This window comes from Pelodiscus sinensis, chromosome 14 (assembly GCF_049634645.1).
Source record: "Pelodiscus sinensis isolate JC-2024 chromosome 14, ASM4963464v1, whole genome shotgun sequence".
NCBI lineage: Eukaryota > Metazoa > Chordata > Testudines > Trionychidae > Pelodiscus > Pelodiscus sinensis.
In genome coordinates, this window is record NC_134724.1 from 14296031 (window position 1) to 14316367 (window position 20337).

At 45.9% G+C, this 20337-nt stretch overlaps 1 protein-coding gene across 1 annotated transcript in view; it reads left to right on the forward strand.

Annotated features, from left to right (window-relative positions):
- Window positions 1-20337, forward strand: part of AGBL1 (AGBL carboxypeptidase 1) — a 485420-nt gene that overhangs the window by 168828 nt on the left and 296255 nt on the right. The window contains exon 18 of the mRNA XM_075897043.1: window positions 5851-6031. Coding sequence (XP_075753158.1) covers window positions 5851-6031 — 181 coding nt within the window. The remainder of the gene's footprint in view (window positions 1-5850; window positions 6032-20337) is intronic.

Here is a 20337-nt window from a genome sequence, read left to right on the forward strand (position 1 = left end):
ATACTTGGGAGCAACTCAAATACAGGCTCATCTAAAATGAGGTGTGAATGATAGATACGCATGTTATTTTAACCTTAATCCAGTGCTAGCTACATCAGACAGCTAGATAATCTGTTGGAAGGGCAAACTGGGAGGTCAGTGTTATGGCTAACAGCAGCATAGAGACTGTGGGAAGGAGGAAGTGGCAAGCCATCCTCCATGCTCTGTAGGCAGGGCACCATGTCCATGGAGAAATAACGTGGTGGCAGTGTCTTCCCATGGTTTTCAAATGCCTCAAAAGAGATTTAAAACCCTACCTGACAGCTCCTTAAGTGTAAAGACCAGCAGTGACACAATGTGAAGCTGCACCCACTCTGAGCAGCCTGTGCCTGTGTTCTGACCGGCCAGTCGTCTCTGAACATCTCTGATTCAAAGGTGAATGAATTCAAATGACACACTCACAAAAGGAGGTTGCCAAGCAACTTGGAGCCTGAAATACCCCCACCAGGATATGAAAGCAGAGAACAGGCGGTTCATGGCCAAGGCAATTTACACTTGTAATGTTCTCTTTTTGCCATTCAGAACAATAATAATACATGTATTATGTACTTAAAAAAAAAACCTGAATAATGTAGGGACGCAATAGACAGAGGATGAAGGAGATTACCAGGTCTTGAGGCAACCAAAAGAGACTGAAAACTCTGTATCAGTGTCTCCTGTGATATCTGTAATCAGTGGTTTCATGGCCAGCTGCTTTTATATATTAATCCCATACAGTATTCTTGGAGCCCTGTTGTGACTGCTTCACACCACATGTTGTCTGCTTTCTGGCTTTCTGTAGCTATCAGGCTTTGGGATGCTGAATGCACAAGTATTAAGTGTTGCAAAAAATGAAGACCTATCATGCTTACGGATGGCATGAAAAAAAAACTTGGGTTGCCGAGAGAGAGAGAGACAAAGAGAGAGAGATAGTGTGTTAGCAGATGGGGAAAATTCAAACCTGAATCCTGACCTAGTCTGAATTCAATGGGAGTTAGATATGTAACCCCTATAGATTCCCTTGAAAATCCCAGTCCTATATGATATAGATGACACTTATCTTTACAGTGGGTGGAGCCAGATCCAAAGGGCCTTGAAATTTGAGAAGCTCAGAATCCCCATCTGGAACACGCCCAGTTGGAATGGTGCTCCATTTTGCCTGTATGCTGAAGGACAATGGGATTTTGTTTGCCCCTCACATTTTTTCTATGCCTCTGTTACTGGCTCCCCACCTTGATGTCATAATTTTCAGCAATGCCTTTCATCAAGCCTTGATGATGTTATAGCCAGAGGAGCCTGACAATGGGTACAAGATTAAGCAGCAGGTGCAGGCAAGCTGTACTGAAGGCACAAAGCTCCTCTTTTCATGCAAATACCAGGGCTGGAGTCATAATGAATGAAGGGAGAAAGAAAGATGGGAAACGTGTGATATGTTAGCAGAATTCTAACTTCAAAGGACATTTTTCAAAGTTTCCCAGGAGGCGTCGGTGTCTCTTTAATCCCTCACCTCAGGATTCTTGGCGTCTATTGGTGCTGTGTTATATTCTGGGCATGTCGAAATGTAACACCGTGTAACAAGACATGATCAGTTGGATGAGGCTTTATGTAGCATGAAAAGGTTTCTGTGCTTTCTCTTCTTATTATTTACATTCCCTGAGAAGGTTATGTGCCATGTGGGCTTTGCAGAGATAAATGGCTAACTTGAGCTTTCTGGCAGCTTCCTCAGAACTCAGCAAGGATTCTGTCTAAGAACTGGCCTAATATTTTGGACATCTGGTCTCAAATTTTAGCCTTGAAGGAACCATGTGAGAGAGCGATCCCTAGTGACTGTGCAGATCATGAAACCACTTGCAAGTGGGTACCACTGACAATTAGGTGGCACTCCAGACTATCACAGCAGGACAGATGTCAAATGCAGTGGCCTTGCTATGTGTAGCCCAGCACTGGAATAGCAAGGAATGAATTGAGTCAGCAATGATTAAATGCATCATAGAATACTCAAGGAGCTGGTAGCGGAAGTATCTGAGCCTTTAGCTATCATCTTTGAAAAGTCGTGGATGTCAGGAGAGATTCCAGAAGACTGGAAAAAGGGCAAATGTAGTTCCCATCTAGAAAAAGGGAAATAAGAACAACCCAGAAAATTTGAGACCAGACAATTTAACTTCTGTGCCAGGGAAGATAATGGAGCAAGTAATTAAAGAATCCATCTGCAAATATCTGGAAGATAATAAGGTGATAGGTAACAGCCAGCATGGAATTGTAAATAACAAATCATGTCAAACCAATCAGAAAGCTCTCTGCAGCAATCTTGCTATGCAATAGTGTCCTGATAAGGGCCAGAGGGAAAATGACCGGGAAAAGTGAAATCTGCAACTCCAGAAAGTGAGCCACACCTAAACAAGCAAGAAGATGGATATTCTGGCCAAAACTGTGCACAGCCTAATTGTTGAGATGAGCTGTTGGTCCCATGGATAAGGATATCAAGTCATGTGGCCAAGGGAGAAGCAGTGGACGTGGTATACTTATACTTTAGTAAGACATTTGACATGGTCTCACATGACCTTATCAAACTAGGGAAATGCAACCTAGATGGGGCTATTACAAGGTGAGTGCATCCATTCTCAGAGAATAGTTATTAATGGTCATGGTGGAGGGCAAGTTAAACATGAGTCAACAGTGTGACATTGTTGCAAAAAAGCAAACGTGATTCTGGGTTGCATGAACAGGAGCGTTGTGAGCAAGACATGAGAAGTCATTCTTCCACTCTACTCTGCACTGATTAGGCCTCAACTGGAGTATTGTGTCCAGTTGCAGAGGTCCAGAGAAGAGGAACAAAAATTATTAAGGATCCAGAAAACATGACCTAAGAAGGAAGACTGAAAGAACTGGGCTTGTTTAGAAAAGAGAAGACTGAGAGGGGACATGATGGCAGTTTTCAAGTATCTAAAAGAGTGGAAGAGGGCGAAAAATTGTTTTCCTTGGCCTCTGAGGATAGGTCAAGAAGCAATGGGCTTGAATGCAGCAAGAGAGGTTTAGGTTGGACATTAGGAAAAAATTCCTAATTGTCAGAGTGGTTAAACACTGGAATAAATTGCCTAGGGAGGTTGTGGGATCTCCATCACAAGAGATATTAAAGAGCAAGTTAGATAGACACTTGTCAGGGATGATCTAGACAGTGCTTGGTCCTGCAGGGTGGGACTGGACTCGATCTCTTGAGGTCCCTTCCAGTTCTATGATTCTATGATTCTATGTGATGCTTCAGCAGAACTTTGTATGGAGCTAGCAATAGCTGGGGGGAGTTGATGTCATAACTGAGCTGCATCCAGTGATTTGGGTCCATGAAACTCACACAGGGCCTGTCTATGCTTGACATAACTGGCCAGAGCCTCTTTCCAGTACTTTCATGAGCAATAATATTCATTGTCTTTACTGAAGCAATATTAATGCAGATAAGTGGCCAAGTTGCTTAAAGTGCAAAATCAGCTCACTCCTAGGCCCCTACTTACCACAGAACTGAATTTACGTTTCTGGAATGTTTCAGTAAAAGGTAGTTTTATGGCTGTGTCATCAGTGCTTTGTTCTATTTACTGCTTCATTAGTCTTCGTGTAGGGTGCAATCCAGGGAAGAAAAGCAATCCAGCATGGATTTATAAGTGACTCCTTATAGAGAGGCCTAAGGAGGTCTACGGTAGCATGCAGTGCACCCGCTGGCATGCACCTGTATTGCAATCCTCTTGTGGATGGAAGGTCAGAATTGCCCGTGTGTTTGTAAGGAACTCACTCTATAGGGTCTGCATGTTTTAAAAAGAAGCTTCAGCTCATGTACCAGCAATCTCCTTCTGTGGAGCTTAAGGTAATCTATTCCACTCCAACCAGACCATATGGCTGTGTCAAGACTGCATCCCTTTTCTGTAAAAGGGATGCAAATTAGACACATCGTAATTGCAAATGAAGCGGGGATTAAAATCCCCCCCGCTTCATTTGCATAAACATGGCTACCACTTTTTTCCGGCTCGGAGCTTTGCCGGAGAAAAGCGCCATCTAGACGCGGATCTTTCGGAAAATAAAGCCTTTTCTGAAAGATCCCTTTATTCCTCTTAAAATAAGGAATAAAGGCTCTTTTGGAAAAGGCTTTATTTTCCAAAAGATTCTCGTCTAGACTGGCGCTTTTTTCCGGCAAAGCTCCGAGCTGGAAAAAAGCGGCAGCCATGTTTATGCAAATGAAGCAGGGGGGATTTAAATCCCCGCTTCATTTGCAATTGCGATGTGTCTAATTTGCATCGCTTTTACGGAAAAGGGATGCAGTCTAGACACAGCCTATATGTAATGTTAGCCAATTAAATTTCAGTAGCATCCATGTGTGAAGCCAGGGGAAGAACCCCATGTGACTTTACTAGAACCAAAAGGCTCAGTCTTGCAAGGTGTTGGGTGTCCTCAACAACCTATTGTCTTCAGTGGAGGGATGAGGTCACTCAGCAGCTTGCAGGAGTCCTCAGAAGGTGCAGAACCCAGGCAGGTGAAGGTATCTCAAATATCTTCCACTGGGTCTCTGGAAAGACATTCTGGACACATTCCAGCCACTTTTGTAGCATTTGGTCCAGCTGAGACAAAAGTGCACACTGGTCACCCTCCTCAGATGAGCAGGATTCACGCCTCTTACACCACTGGCAAAATTATGGTAAACTGTCCTTGGCTTTTGTGGCTAGCACACTGACCCTGCTTTCAGTTTTTCTGTCGGCTGAGGGCAGAAATACATATACTGGAGTGAGGCCCCTCAATTAACATGCTGCACTTGCTCCCACACAGAGAAGAGATAAGAGTTGTTAAAGCTGTAGTCATCAATTGCCAAAGAGAACACGTTTTATTTTGCTTTGTGCTATTTACAGCTGTTGTCCATTCCGAGTTCTCAGGAGCCCCATTCTCCGCTACAACTGCACAGTCCCATAAGTTTCACTCAGCAGTGAGACTGAAAAACAGCACTAAATCATGGTGATGGGGGAGAGAAGAAAATGTCTAGAAATGGGAAAGTACAGCTGATGTCTTTGCAAAGGCTGAAGTTTTTGCTGGTTGCTACTTCAAAGCACTACTGACAGACGGTGCATAGGCTGTAATGGAGTAGAAGCCTCACTCTCTGAAACTGGCAAAATACTGCTAGTGGCTTTGCAAAGGACAGTGTGATCCTTTCTTGCAGTTTTTAAATGTACAAGACATTTACTGTATTTTAATCAGCATAATCCATAGGAAGTTATGCAAACAATATGGAAATAAGGTTATTGGAAAACTGAGTTCTAGTTCATGTTCTTTTACTGGACTCAAGATATAGCACTCTGTGAATTCTCAGATCACATGTACAACTTACATTATTTTAAACCCACTTACTCTTTGGCAGGAAGAGAGGGGCTTAAGGAAGTGGAAGGAAAGAGGGACATTAATTCCAGCTCTGAGTTTGCAAATGGAATCCTGTCTGGTCACCTTTGAGCGCCACTGCAATTCAACATTAATGTACAGGATCAAACTTTCATAAATGGACTTGAAATCTGAAGCTCCAGTTTCATGGGTACAGTTATCTGCACATTCAGAAACCCTATAACTGTGCATACAGTTGTCTGTGCAGGCAACTTCAGGGATGGTCAGGTTCCCTGTGGAAAATCGTGGGTGCTTTTTGGAAGCCAATTGGAAAATATGGCCTTTAGAATTAGGAAATGTCAAAACCAGGGAGGGCTTCTCTGTTAGGCAATTGTCATATTATTCTCTCCAGGGATTAAAGGCAAAATGCCACCCACAAAGAGAAAATACAAAACAACAACCTAAGTCTTACTTTTTGTTTTATAGGCCATCGTCCTTATGTGGTGCTCATGGCACGTGTTCACCCTGGAGAAAGCAATGCAAGCTGGGTAATGAAGGGGACCATGGACTTTCTCATGGGCAGCGACCCTATTGCTGAGCTCCTGAGGAAATGTTTCATTTTCAAAATCATCCCCATGCTCAATCCCGATGGAGTCATTAATGGCAAGTGAGTTGTGTCAATTGTTATTTATCTTGGGACTGTCTGAGAACCCTTACCTGGGCCTGCATGGCAAATTTTACCTAAGTCTGGGCAGCAAACCTTATGAGCCTTCAGCAGGAGACCATCCTTCCTGTGGATCCTGGCATTCCTGTGTTAGTCACATGTCGTGAGCAGTCTCCACATGAAAGCCACTCATTTGGTGTCTGATTTCACAATTGTGAGAAGCAATAATATCTCCCTGCTGCCAGGACAGAGCTGTACCACAACCACATGGCCTAACTTGGCTCTAGCTGGCTAAACAGAGGTCCATCTGTCTCTACTAAATCATTCAGCGCACACTTCACCTGCAAGGTAGCAGTGCTTGGGAATAACATGCTTTAATTGATGTTTTGGATAGCCTGCAAGGGGGATAAGGGAAGCGGAATAAGGGATTTATTTTATATTTTCAGTTCAATACTTCCACCCAGTGACGCTCCCTTCATTTCCTCCCCACTCAAGATTTCTTGATAGATTTTGATTTCTCCTGGGCCTACGGAATGCTTATCTGCTCTGAATTCCTGTGGGAAATGTCTGCACAGCAAAAGCTGTGCATGGCTAGCTTACTTGAGCTAGCGTGGGTAACAGTAGCAGTGAAGACAGTGCCATGAGGACTAGAGTGGTAGATAGTAAGCTGAGTATAGACCCCAGATCTCTGCTGGGTGTGTATTACCCATGCTGCAGCTTCTGCAATCTGTGCTGGGTTGTCTTTGTTGCTATTACGCTTGTTAGCTGGATTCAAAGGAGCTCAGGTAGGGTAGTTCTATACAGTTGTCACTGGGCAGACATACTCTTGGAGTCTTCTTTGCATGTTCCCTCCTTTTCTACCACAACACAATGGTCACTCACTCTTTTCACTGAATTGAAGAAAGAACTATCCTACTTCTGACAGAGAACTTGAAATACAGCCAGTGAATTGGAGAGAAACACTATTTTAGAACTGGGGTAGATGAGGTGGGCTTATGTGACATTTGGGAGACCCCAAATGTTGCTGAACATGGAGTCTGACCACTTGGTAGGGGTAGTAAAATATATTCACCATGTTCTTTTTAGGGTGATCATGTGAAGGCTAGTACTATAATAGAGTTTAAAGAGAAGCTAGATAATTTCATGGAAGTTAGGTCTATAAAAGGCTATTAGCCAGGGGATAAAATGATGTCTTGGGTCTCTGTTTGTCAGAGGCTGGAGAGGGATGGCAGGAGACAAATCGCTTGATCATTGTCTTCTGTCCACCCTCTCCGGGGCACCTGGTGCTGGCCACTGTTGGCAGACAGGCTACTGGGCTAGATGGACCTTTGGTCTGACCCAGTACTGCCGTTCTTATGTTCTTTTGTTCTTATGTCTTCTGTTGGTGTCAGGCTTCAGGGATTATAACTGCTCACTGATTACAGCTAGAGGAGTTACTCCTTTTGGTCAGTAGTAAGGGCTTGCTTTTTTGGTGTTGAAGGTACTATGTTTTTGATCATCACTGGTAACTGTGTTTCATGCATGTCTGTGGCCACAGCTCAAAGGTCTGGGAGATAGGTGCAGATAAGTACTTGAACTATGGCTGCTCCTTCAGACCTTTTGAGTCTGTAAACCTGTGTTGGGATCTTCTGGGAACACCCTTCCTTGAAGCATTTGCACCCTTCTGATTTTTGTACAAGCTGGGTGGACCCACAGGTGCAGAGACAGTAGCAACAAATGTAAAACAACAAAAGAAAATAAAAATAACTTTATCAAACTTCCCAAATCAATTCATTCTGAGTTTGTGCAAAAGCTCCAATGGGCAGGTGCTGGGGATTGCGCTGATATTCTCCAGCCCGTCACGGTGCGATGAACCAACATGTCATTAATGATATATCATCTCCAAGGAAGATGGCACAACAGCAGCTTGGCAGCTCTATTCAATGGAGTAAGACGTAACCCCTGAGTGTCCTAGGTCTCTGGAGGCACTGACTCCCCTAATCCTTTCAGGCAGCACAAGCAAATGGAAAATGGATGGTTTTTCGTTTGTTTGTTTCTTATTTCTTTTCTTTTGTTTTGTTTTTCCCTTTCACTGCACTTAAAGTCTGTAGCAGATGGAGGACTGGAGGGAATGCCTGACCTTTCTTGCTTTCAGGAGGTGACTCATTAAGGGTCAGACCTCAGTGGAGAGGAAAGAGCTCTGCATGGCACTTTGATGAAGTGTCACTTCCTGAGCTCAGACCACCCAGGAGGAACTCTACCTTGCCTGACATAGAGGGAGCTCGAACCTGACTCTGGTGATGGGAGCACCTCTTGCTTGAGAGATGAACCTGGAAATCCTGGCTCTGTTCTTGGTGCCTCCTCTGACTGCATAGCCCTGGGCAAGTCAAGGCTTGTCTAGATGACCAGTTAGGCTAATGTGTCATAGATTTGCACCCCAGCTTGCTACACACTATCATATACTAGATGTTGCCTGCTGTGCTTTGATCTCCTCTATCTTGGAATGAGGGTCGGTAAGGCTATGTCTACACTGTGGAGTTATACCGGAGGTATCCTGAAATAGCTATTTCGTGTCTTAAGAGAGATCCTGTTATACCAAAATATAACGGGCCTGCTATTCCGACATCCTTGTAAGGATGGATAAGGTGTACGGGGGATAAGGGGCGTTTTGGAATAGTGCTTTATTTCAAAATTTGGCGCTATGTAGACAGTGCCAAATTTCCAAATATGCTATTTCAAAATAAGATCAAAATAAGCTATGTGATTTGCAGAGCACAAATTGCGTAGCTTATTTCGAGGTAAGGGTATTGTGTAGATGCACCCTAAGTGCACAGTAGGGAACTTCTAGTGTGTGGTAGTAGGGCACAGTTTTTCCTTTTGTACCTCTATTTTCCCAGCTGCAAAAATGGGGGTAGTTGTAGAGGTTAGAGATGGAAAAGGGCTATATCTAGTTTGTCTCCCTGCAAATACAGAATTGCTGCCAGTTGTATATTTACGAGTATTTTACCTGTTCATTTCAAATGCTACACTGGTTATTCCACAACCTAACACACAGCACACAGTATAGCACGCACAGGAAGTGTTTCTGATACTGAGTATATATTTTTTCATCTCTTAATTTCATTCCCCCCTGCATTCCTGGTGACACCCTTTATAATTATGTTGTGAAGCTTAATTAGTTAAAGTGTGCAACATGCTTTGACATCTTCAGGAACAGGGATAAGGTAAATGCCTAATTGTATCCAGTCACCTACTTTTGTAGCTTCCAAATTACTACATAGGGAGAAAATGGAGAAGCAAGTGTTAGGGGAAAATAAGATGTCACTTCCATCCTTAAATGGCTGTGCCCCCTACTGTGCCCCCTACTTCTGGGGTGAGATCTCCCCTCCAGGCTCACTCCTCTCTTGCAATTCTATCAGAAATAATAACTGGAGATTTGAGTGGTTCCAAGTTTTCATATCAGTGAGATACTTCTGTGTCAGCCTCCTCTTGGGAGCCATAAATGAGCCAAGAAAGCATTGTACTTGGGGTTGTGTTTAATTTGAATTAGTCATGTGTAGAGGCCCCAATGGTGTGAAGTCTTGCACATGCACATTATCAGAAGTGGAATCTGCCCTGAAGGGCTCACAATTTAAATAGACAAGCCAGGCAAAGAGTAAGAGGAGAAACAAAGGCACAGCAGTAAAGTTTGCCCAGGTGTGATGGACCGGGCCGTGTCTGGGCACAGCTGAGGGCGTCCGCTTAGGGCGAATTGCTCAACTTCAGGGCTCCTTACAGTCCCCAGACTGGTGACCTCTCCAAACAGGCCACAAATCAGTCCCACAGAGCGCTTCAGCTGCCTGCCTGAAGCCTCACGAGCAAAACCCCTCCAACAACCCCGCAATATCTGTGCCCCAGATGGCCCTGGGCCTCATGCACATGTTGGGGGTCTTAACACCCCTTCCCACCTACCCCAAACAAGTTCTGTCCGGTTCCAAGAAACCAGCCACAGATCCCTGGTCAATTTACTCTCTGGATCTTACCCACAAATCACACTGAGCCAATCCTTTAGCATCTAACATCTAAAGGTTTATTACTACCATAAAGAAAAGCATGAGAGTAAGGTTGTTAAAGGATAGTACATTACATGCATCGAATCTCCCAGTTCTTGATGCAGGCTCTAGCAGAGATGTTACAGCTGCTGGCTTAAAAGTCCTTGTTGCGCATCCTAGGATCAGGATGGGTCCACAGTTCTTTCCAGCTCTTCGATCCCTGCACTGCTGCCTCTGGGATGAAGTGCTGAGCTGAGTACCAAGATGGAGTCAGCCGCATGGCCTATTTATCCCTCCTTCTTGGTCTCTTCTTGGCTACAGTAGGTCACCTGGCCCATGGCCTATCCCTGTATTCCCTGCTGGTAGCCCCTAGGGATGAGTCACCACTCTTGAGGTGTGTCCTTGGCCTATAGAGGGCTATTGTTCCAGACCTTTGCTTGTTAGCATGTCCATAGGCTGAGCTGCTTTGCCCATAGTTCAACCACATATAGAGAAACATTTGGTATCCACACAAAAATACATGCTTATAACTTCACATACTGACATTACACAATCACATGAATAGCATATATGGAATCAGAAGAAAGTAGGCTTCTATTTGACACCTCACATGGCCCCCCTCTGTGCCACTTTTGGGGCCAACATCCCCCCCCCCCATGGGTGCAGCAGTGATCTGTCTGCTCCCCTCAAAATCCGGTAACGTGACACCAGGGTCACACAGCAGGTTAGTGGCAGAGGTGGGACTAGGAGCCAGGCCTATTGACTTCTAGACCCAAATGCCAAATTAGTATTATTTATAGTGTGGCAGTGCCTAGAAACCTGATCATGGAGCTGGACCTCATTGTGCTAGGCGCGTTACAAACACAAAACGCAAAGATAATCCAATCTAACTGCTCTTGGATCTTGCATTTCTCTCAGCTTGTCTGCTTCTTTTGCCATGGCTTCCCCACTATTCCCTTCATTCCCCTGCTCTCATGCCATCATGGGTGCTCTGCAGACAGTACAACAGTGTCTGTGGTAGCTAAGCATCACCAGTCTGTTCCAGGACCTCCACCCCATCTCCTGAGCCTCCATTGTTCTCCACCATCACAGGGTTCTGAAACATGCCTCCATGTCTGATACCCTACTCCCTGCCTCTCCTGGGCCAGGATTCTCCCTTCCACCCCCACGCACATTTCATTGCCTCCTCTCTCAGCCCTATACCCAAAGGGTCAGGAGGAAATAATGCTCTCCTCTGCTCTTTGGAAGGCTCTTGAAAGTGCCAGCCAGGACAATTTGATTGAGATGATTACCTTGAGCATCCCTGCCTGGATGTGGCTTTTTAATGAGCAGAGTGATTGGAAATTTTCCCCCCTCGGAAGCACAGACTTCTATCCATCTCTCCTTCTCCCCACAATCTGTGCCATGGATTAATGCTGCTCTAGTCCCCATATCTCAGCATCTTTCCTTATTTAAAAGAGGATTATTTTTTCTTTGTTGCAGTGCTTTGAAGCTCCTCCTCCCCTCCCCCCATCTTCCCTTGGTATCAGAGCGTGCATAATACTTCATCGCCAGTCATAGAGATGGATGCCAATGCGTGGCACTTAAAAAAGGCTCCTGCTAGCAGCACTGTCACCCCCGTGGCTCCCTGCCATACCCAGCCCAATGGAAGAGCACTCTCATCCCAGCAGGGCCCTGCAAAATCACACTCCAGAAGCCTCATGCAGTAACAAGACAAGCAGGGCCTCGCTGTTTGCTTTGGCTAATGTGATCTGAAAGTTACACGTGGCAAATATTCCTCTAACACAGACATGAATGCAGTAATGTGATTACACTCCGGCAGCACGAGGCTGAGATGGGAAACATCTCTCCTCCCCAGTTCTTCATTCTTTTCAGTGTTTTTACAATCTAGCCCCATCCTTGAGCAATAGAAGGAATCACAGCTCTGGAACTGACTGTAAATGAAGTCTGTGTGTAGGGGGATGCTCTTTGTATAAAAACATAGCGTGTCAACAGTCATCACAGCTGAGCTTGGCTTTGTTCAAACCCGAAAGAAAATGTGACTATGACTATGTGTTGTTTGTTGTGTTTGTCTGAGTGCACTGTTCTATACCCTTTCCCAGAGAACAGCAGCCAGGCATGTAGCCAATCAAATGATAGCTCTGATTAATTTGGCGTTATCTTTTAAGAAAAGTAATAAACATTCTTTATCAGTGCTCTTGGCAAGAAGTGGGCAGTAGGTCGTTCCATGCCCGGGGAGCTGTCTTGAATGGCTTTTTAAAAAATTATTTGAGCTAAAAATGAACAAAAGTAATAAAGAACTAATATAAAGGCTCTATTGGAGAGAGAATGAGAGCACCGTGTGAGACTCATTCTGCAATAGCATCCATCTTGAATTGGCTGGCAGAGAGTGACCTTGTAGGAAGGCAGTGTACACCCTTTATTGTAAAATCTGGGTCTAGATACCTGGGTTTTACTTGTGGCTCTCCTAGGGTGTGTCTAGACTATAGGGTTTTGTCGACAAAAGTGGACTTTTGTCGACAAAGCTATACCTGCGTCTACACTGCCGCTGAGTTCTGTTGACATAACGTCGACAAAACTCGGCAGTTTTGTCGACGGCTATAAACCTCATTCTACGAGGAATAACGCCTTTTGTCGACAGTTCTGTCGACAGAAGGCGTTATTGCATCTACACTGTCATGTTGACAAAGCAGCTTGCTTTGTCGACAGAACTGGATATAATCTAGACGCTCTTTGTCGACAGAAGCTTTGTTGACGGTATCTGTCGACAAAACTTCTGTCAACAAAAGCCTGTAGTCCAGACGTACCCCTACTAATTTGCTCTGTGACCTCTCTGCACTTTAGCTTCACTCTCCCTCCCCAGAATGGGGATGCTAATGCTCCCACCTCTACAAAGCATTTGAAATCTGTGGATGAAAATTCTGTAACACTGCTTGGAGATTTGTATAATGTCTCTTCAAAACTGCCTAAACTCAATGTTGTAAATAGTTTGCAGTAGTTTGACTTGTTCAAAGGCAACAAGCCACACTCCCACACAAAACCAGCTAAGAAACATGCTAGATTTACAGTTGTGTAACTTAAAATAGGCTAACTGAAATGTCTCAAAATTGCTAAAAAAAATCCTTTCATCTGTCACTTGGGCTGAAATCTGTGCTGTAGTCTCAAACTAGACTTACTACTGTCAGAGCTGCGCAATATGTCCTGAATCAGGGCCTTCAAGGGAAATTGGAATAGACTTAATTATGGCCACATTAGTGGAACGAGGTCCTAATTCGAACTACCTACTCCATGCCGTGTGTAGCCGCGGGCACGGAGTTCGGACTAAGGGACATTTAAAAATGGTGGCACCCGGGAAGATGCAAATGAAGCCCGGGATATTTAAATCCCAGGCTTCATTTGCCACTTTGAATGCCTACATTAGCCTCCCTAGTTCGAACTAGGGGGCTAGTGTAGACATATCCTAAGAGACTCAGACTGTGGACTGGTACATGGAATTTCATTTACACACAGCCACTCATAAGCTCCTTCCCAGGGACACGTGCTGACATACAGTTGCATGCTATGTTGACATCTTGTGTGACACTCTACAAGTTGAATCTCTCTAATCCAGCACATTCTGGTCTGGCAACACCTGTAGTCTGGCATGAATTTTGTTAGCTGGATGTCCACTTACCATGATTGTGGCTAAATTTCTCACAGTCCCATAAAGCTTGTTTATAGCCACCAATCCTGACTGTCAATGTACTGTGCTGTTATTTAGCTCTAATTTACCCCACGTGTCTTCTAAGGGCCCAGCAAGCCATGGAAGTGTTGATAATGCTGCTAGAGAATATTGACCTCCCGTGGTCCAGCAAATTCTTTGATTCGGCACCAGTCAGATCCTGAGAGTGCTGGACCAGACAGGTTCAACCTGTACTATCTTGCATATGAGCTTGTGTTACTCTCATAAATAGTCCACACCCACAACTCATGTACAGTCGCACACATCTGCTTCCCTAACACACGCTCACATTCTCGCTCACTGCCTTCATGTGCTCACACTCACAAAGAAGTAGTCAGCATTTTGTGTTCTTGCAGGGCTTCTCCAGACACTGCAGTTGTAGATAAATATTGCTATTTATTATACTTAAATTTAGGGTTATTAATTATATCAGTATAAACCTAATTTATATCACCATAAACAGCAATAATAAATGCTGCCAAATGTTAATACCCAGTGCTTGCCAACTGTGCCTGTGCTTGATGGGTTTTTTTCCTCCCCACTTCCCAGAAGCATTAAATTAAAAATGATTCAGCATTGCAGGATCATAGATCAAGCTATAGGTGGGAACTTCCAGGGAAATGCGCTAGTTTTAAAAATACTCCACATGAAACCAGCACAAAAAAACCTGTGGATTCTTTGTTCATGTTTCATCCCCTCATTTCCCCTTCCCATCTCTGCCCCTCAGGGTACGTACACACAGCAGTGTTATTTTGGAATAACTGATGTTATTCTGAAATAACATAGTCCATGTCTACACTAAACGCAGTTATTTCAACATATTGTCAAAATAATGTCGAACTGCTTACTCTGACTCCCATAACCCTCATTTTATGAGGAATAAAGGAAGCTTGATGAAAAGTGCTCTTTCTTGAATTTGGATTTCCTGCTGTGTAGACAGCGCCAAAAGCCAAAATAAGCTATTTCAACTCAAGCTACACAACTGACGTAGCTCAAGTTGTGTAGCTTATTTAGACTTTAGCCCTGCTGCGTAGACATACTCACAAATGTGGCCACTATTACCAGTGTGTGACCAGACCCTGCCAATGTCCAGCATTTCTAACTTCTTTCTTTTCCTTTCCTCCGTCTGTACTACCCCTCTCTCTTCTCTAACACCTGCCTCTCTCTTTCCCATTGTTCTCTCTCCGGGTCTTGAACTAAAGAAGCATACGAACAGTTGGCTTTTCAGAGACATTATCCATTTTAGGAACTCGAAACATTGTTTAGACAAGGAAGCCTTCCTAACTGTGTGAGCCAGTATTAACTCAGTATTAACTCATGTTTTAGCAGTAGCAAAAGTGAAACATGGAGAAGTTACATGAATAAGTCAGTGACTGAGATAGGAATGAGGCCCAGGAGTTCTGATTTGCTCTTTTGGTTTTTAGCCACAGATTGTCCTGCTTCTGTTTTACACACACACACACTCTCTGTCTCTGTCTCTGTCTCTGTCTCTGTCCTTTCCCCTCCCCCTCCCCCTCCCCCTCCCTCTCCCCCCCCCCCATCACTGATTGGGTCCTATTTTATCCAGGCTGCTTTCTCCATCCCAGCTGAGTTATGGCTCTTCACTGATTGCATCAATATGGTTCTCAACTTGATTAGACTGGATGGATCAGATGCCTTTGCTGCAAACGGTGTTTGGTGTGTCTGGTCTGGGAGAATTGGCAACCCCATGTGTCACTGAAGCTAAAGTGTCAGGGTTTGAGATCCTAGATAATCATAGAAAGGTAGAAAGAGAAAAGCCTTGTTAGGTCACTTCCATGGCTAGTGCAGGACTGTATCCTACCGCACATTTACTGGATCTCTAAATATCCCATATGATGGGGTTTCTAACTTCCTTTGGAAGCCTATGCCTTGATTTCATAGCAGGGTGCTAGAATATAAGAACATAAGAACGGCCGTACTGGGTCAGATCAAAGGTCCATTTAGCCCAGTATCCTGTCTGCTGACAGTGGCCAGCACCAGGTGCCCCAGAGAGGGTGGACCAAAGACAATCATCAAGCGACTTGTCTCCTGCCATCCCTCTCCAGCCTCTGACAGACAGAGGCCAAGGACACCATTTTATCCCCTGGCTAATAGCCTTTTATGGACCTAACCTCCATGAAATTATCTAGCTTCTCTTTAAACTCTGTTATAGTCCTATTCTTCACAGCCTCCTCTGGCAAGGAGTTCCACAGGTTGACTACACACTGTGTGAAGAAGAACTTTCTTTTATTAGTTTTAAACCTGCTCCCCATTAATTTCATTTGGTGTCCTCTAGTTCTTCTATTTAGGGAACTAATAAATAACTTTTCTTTATCAGCCCTCTCCACACCACTCATGATTTTATAGACCTCTGTTATATCCCCCCTCAGTCTCCTCTTTTCTAAACTGAAAAGTCCCAGTTGCTTTAACCTCTCCTCATATGGGACCCGTTCCAAACCCCTAATCATTTTAGTTGCCCTTTTCTGAACCCTTTCCAAAGCTAAAATATCTTTTTTGAGGTGAGGAGACCACATCTGTACACAGTATTCAAGACGTGGGTGTACCATAGTTTTATACAGGGGCAGTAAGATATTCTGGGTCTTATTTTCTATCCCTTTCCTAATAATTCCTAGCATCCTATTTACCTTTTTGACCGCCGCTGCACACTGTGTGGAGGTTTTCAGAGAACTGTCCACGATAACTCCAAGATCTCTTTCCTGATTTGTCATAGCCAAATTAGCCCCCGAGGGTACGTCTACACTACAGCGCTAGTTCGAACTAACTTAGTTCGAATTAGTTAATTCGAACTAAGCTAGTTCGAACTAACGCGTCTAGAACTAAAAACTAGTTCGAACTAGCGTTTTGCTAGTTCGAACTAGTAAGTCCACATTGAGTGGACTCTGAACAGGGCTTAAGGATGGCTGGAAGCAGTGCCGGCAGGGCATAAAAGGAGGACTTAGAGCATGGAGATGCTGTCTCAGGCTAGCCGAGGGCTGCGCTTAAAGGGTCCCGACCCCCACCCCGGACACACAGTTCTAAGGGGTGCCCCGCTTCCAAAGAAGTTCTGGCTTGGAGTGCCCACACTGGGCACATCACACCACTCGGCCATCAGCCCGGCTGCACTTGCTGCAGGCTGCCATCTGGGGAGAGGGAGTAATTGGGGGGCTGCAGGAGAGCTTCCACCCCCAGAAGCCCGCAGAGCCAGCCCAGTCCTCCCCATCGGGGGCTCGTACCCCATTCCTCCCTCACCTCCTTCCACTTACCCTTCCCTAGCCCCTCTTCTTATTGATGTACAAAATAAAGATAACGTTTCTTCCAACATTGACTCTGTCTTTATTGAAAAAAACTGGGGGAGACTGGGAAAAGGAGGTGGGAGAGGGGAAGAGAAAGGCTGGGAGAGGGGAGGGCAACTAACATGATCAGGGGTTGGGAACAGGTCCCAGATGAAGAAAGGCTACAGAGACTGGGACTGTTCAGCTTAGAAAAGAGGAGACGGAGGGGGGACAGGATAGAGGTCTCTAAAAGCAGGGGTTGGGTGGAGAGGGTGCATTCAGAAAAGTTCTTCCTGAGTTCCCATAAAGAAGGACTAGAGGACACCAAAGGAAAGGAATGGGTAGCAGGCTTGAAACTAGTAAGAGAAAGTTGTTGTTCTTGACAAAGCAAATAGTTAACCTGTGGAACTCCTTGCTGCAGGAGGCTGTGAAGGCTACAACTAGAACAGAGTTTAAAGGGAAGTGAGATAAAGTGATGGAGGTTGGGTCCATGGAGTCCTATTAGCCAGAGGGTAGGAGTGGTGTCCCTGCCCAAAGTTTGTGGAAGGCTGGAGAGGGATGGCACGAGACAAATGGCTTGGTCATTGTCTTCAGTCCATCCCCTCCAGGGTCCCTAGGGTTGGCCGCTGTTGGCAGACAGGCTACTGGGCTAGATGGACCTTTGGTCTGACCCAGGACGGCCATTGTAAGCTCAGGGCTCAGTGTCGGGGGTCTCAGTGGACCCCCTTGATTTTCATGCACACCTGGTCCTGGGTGGCCAGGCTGGCAGCTCTCCTGCCCTAGACAGCCACTTTCCTGTGCCTAGTGCGGAGATCGTGGACGAGGTCCACGATGTCCGCACTAGCCCAGGAAGGTGCCCGCCTCTTGCGGTCCAGGGCAAGCTCCCGGGAGCCGCCAGCCTGGTCCCGGCAAGAGGGGGTGGGCTGGGGGGCATCGGGTGGGTGGCTCTGTGCCGTGCCAGGTGCAGGGTCTGCTAGCTGGGTGCTGGCAGGCTTGCACCTGGCACGGGCACCGTAGCCAGCCCGTGCCCCTTTAAGGGGTCCGGGGCCGGGAGGGGGGCATAGAGTTTCCCTGGTGTTGGCCAGAGTGGCCACCAGGGAAACCTGGGGAGGGCTAGCCTCCCACTAGTTCGAACTAAAGGGCTACACAGCCCTTAGTTCGAACTAGCTAGTTCGAACTAGGCGTTAGTCCTCGTAAAATGAGGTTTACCTAGTTCGAACTAAGCGCTCCGCTAGTTCGATTCAAATTCGAACTAGCGGAGCGCTAGTGTAGCACCTATTAAAGTTAGTTCGAACTAACGTCCGTTAGTTCGAACTAACTTTGTAGTGTAGACATACCCCATCATACTGTACGTATAGTTGGGGTTATTTTTCCTGATGTGCATTACTTTACACTTATCCACATTAAATTTCATTTGCCATTTTGTTACTCAATCACTCAGTTTGGTGAGATCTTCTTGGAGTCCCTCACAGTCTGCTTCTGTCTTGACTGTCCTAAACACTTTGGTATCATCTGCAAACTTTAGTACCTCACTGCTTACCCCTTTACCGCTTTCTGCTCAGAAAGGGATAACAAAAGCACGTCTTTCTTCTCATCCCCAGTGACTCCTCTCCTGGCAGGGGAATTGAATGGGAATTTATTTCTCTTAATAAAATATTGTGTGCACCAATATGTGACAAGCACTCTGCAAATATACAGTGAAGGCTTTCAGCAGTCCAGCTATGTTACATGTACATGGGTATGTCTATACTACAAAGTTAATTCGAACTAACGGACGTTAGTTCAAATTAACTTTGATAGGCGTTACACAAGCGCTCCGCTAATTCGAACTTAATTCGAACTAGCGGAGCGCTTAGTTCGAACTAGGTAAACCTCATTCTACGAGGACTAAGCCTAGTTCGAACTTACTAGTTCGAATTAAGGGGTGTGTAGACCCTTAATTCGAACTAGTGGGAGGCTAGCCCTCCCCAGCTTTCCCTGGTGGCCACTTTGGCCAACACCAGGGAAACTCGTATGCCCCCCTCCCAGCCCCGGAGCCCTTAAAGGGGCACGGGCTGGCTATGGTGCCCGTGCCAGGTGCAAGCCTGCCAGCACCCAGCCTAACCCTAACCCTAACCCTCCCCCTCTTCCCGGGACAAGGCTGGAGGCTCCCGGGGCAAGAGGCGGGCACACGCCTGGTCTAGTGCGGACATCGTGGACCTCGTCCCCGACCTCCGCACTAGGCACAGGAAAGTGGCCGTCTAGGGCAGGAGAGCTGCCAGCCTGGCCACCCAGGAGCAGGTGTGCATGAAAATCAAGGTGGTCCACTGAGACCCCCGACCCTCAGCCCTGAGCTTACAATGGCCGTACTGGGTCAGACCAAAGATCCATCTAGCCCAGGAGCCTGTCTGCCGACAGCGGCCAACCCTAGGGACTCTGGAGGGGATGGACCGAAGACAGTGACCAAGCCCATTTGTCTCGTGCCATCCCTCTCCAGCCTGCCACAAACTTTGGGCGGGGACACCACTCCTACCCCCTGGCTAATAGCACTCCATGGACCCAACCTCCATGACTTTATCTCACTTCTCTTTAAACTCTGTTCTAGTTCTAGCCTTCACAGCCTCCTGCAGCAAGGAGTTCCACAGGTTGACTCTTCGCTTTGTGAAGAACAACTTTCTGTTACTAGTTTGAAGCCTGCTACCCATTCCTTTCCTTTGATGTCCTCTAGTCCTTCTATTATTGGAACTAATGAAGAACTTTTTGTATGCACCATTTCCACCCCCACTCATGCTTTTATAGACCTCTATCATATCCCCCCTCCATCTCCTCTTTTCTAAGCTGAAAAGTCCCAGTCTCTTTAGCCTCTCTTCATATGGGACCTGTTCCAAACCCCTGATCATTGTAGTTGCCCTCCCCTCTCCCACCCTCTCTCTTCCCCTCTCCCACCTCCTTTTCCCAGTCTCCCCCAGTTTTGTTCAATAAAGAGAGATTCTATTTTTGAACACAATTGTCCTTTATTTTGTACATCAGGAAGGGGGGGAGGGCTAGGGAGTGGTAAGTGGAAGGAGGTGAGGGAGGAATGGGGTATGAGCCCCCGATGGGGAGGACTGGGCTGGCTCTGCAGGCTTCTGGGGGTGGAAGCTCTTCTGCAGCTCCCCGATTGTCCCCTCTCCCGAGATGGCAGCCTGCGGCAAGTGCAGCCGGGTTGATGGCCGAGTGCTGTGATGTGCCCAGTGTGGGTACTCCGGGCAATCCAAGCCAGGACTGCTTTGCAAGCAGGGCACCCCTGAGAACTGTCTGTCTGGGGTGTGGGTCGGGACCCTTTAA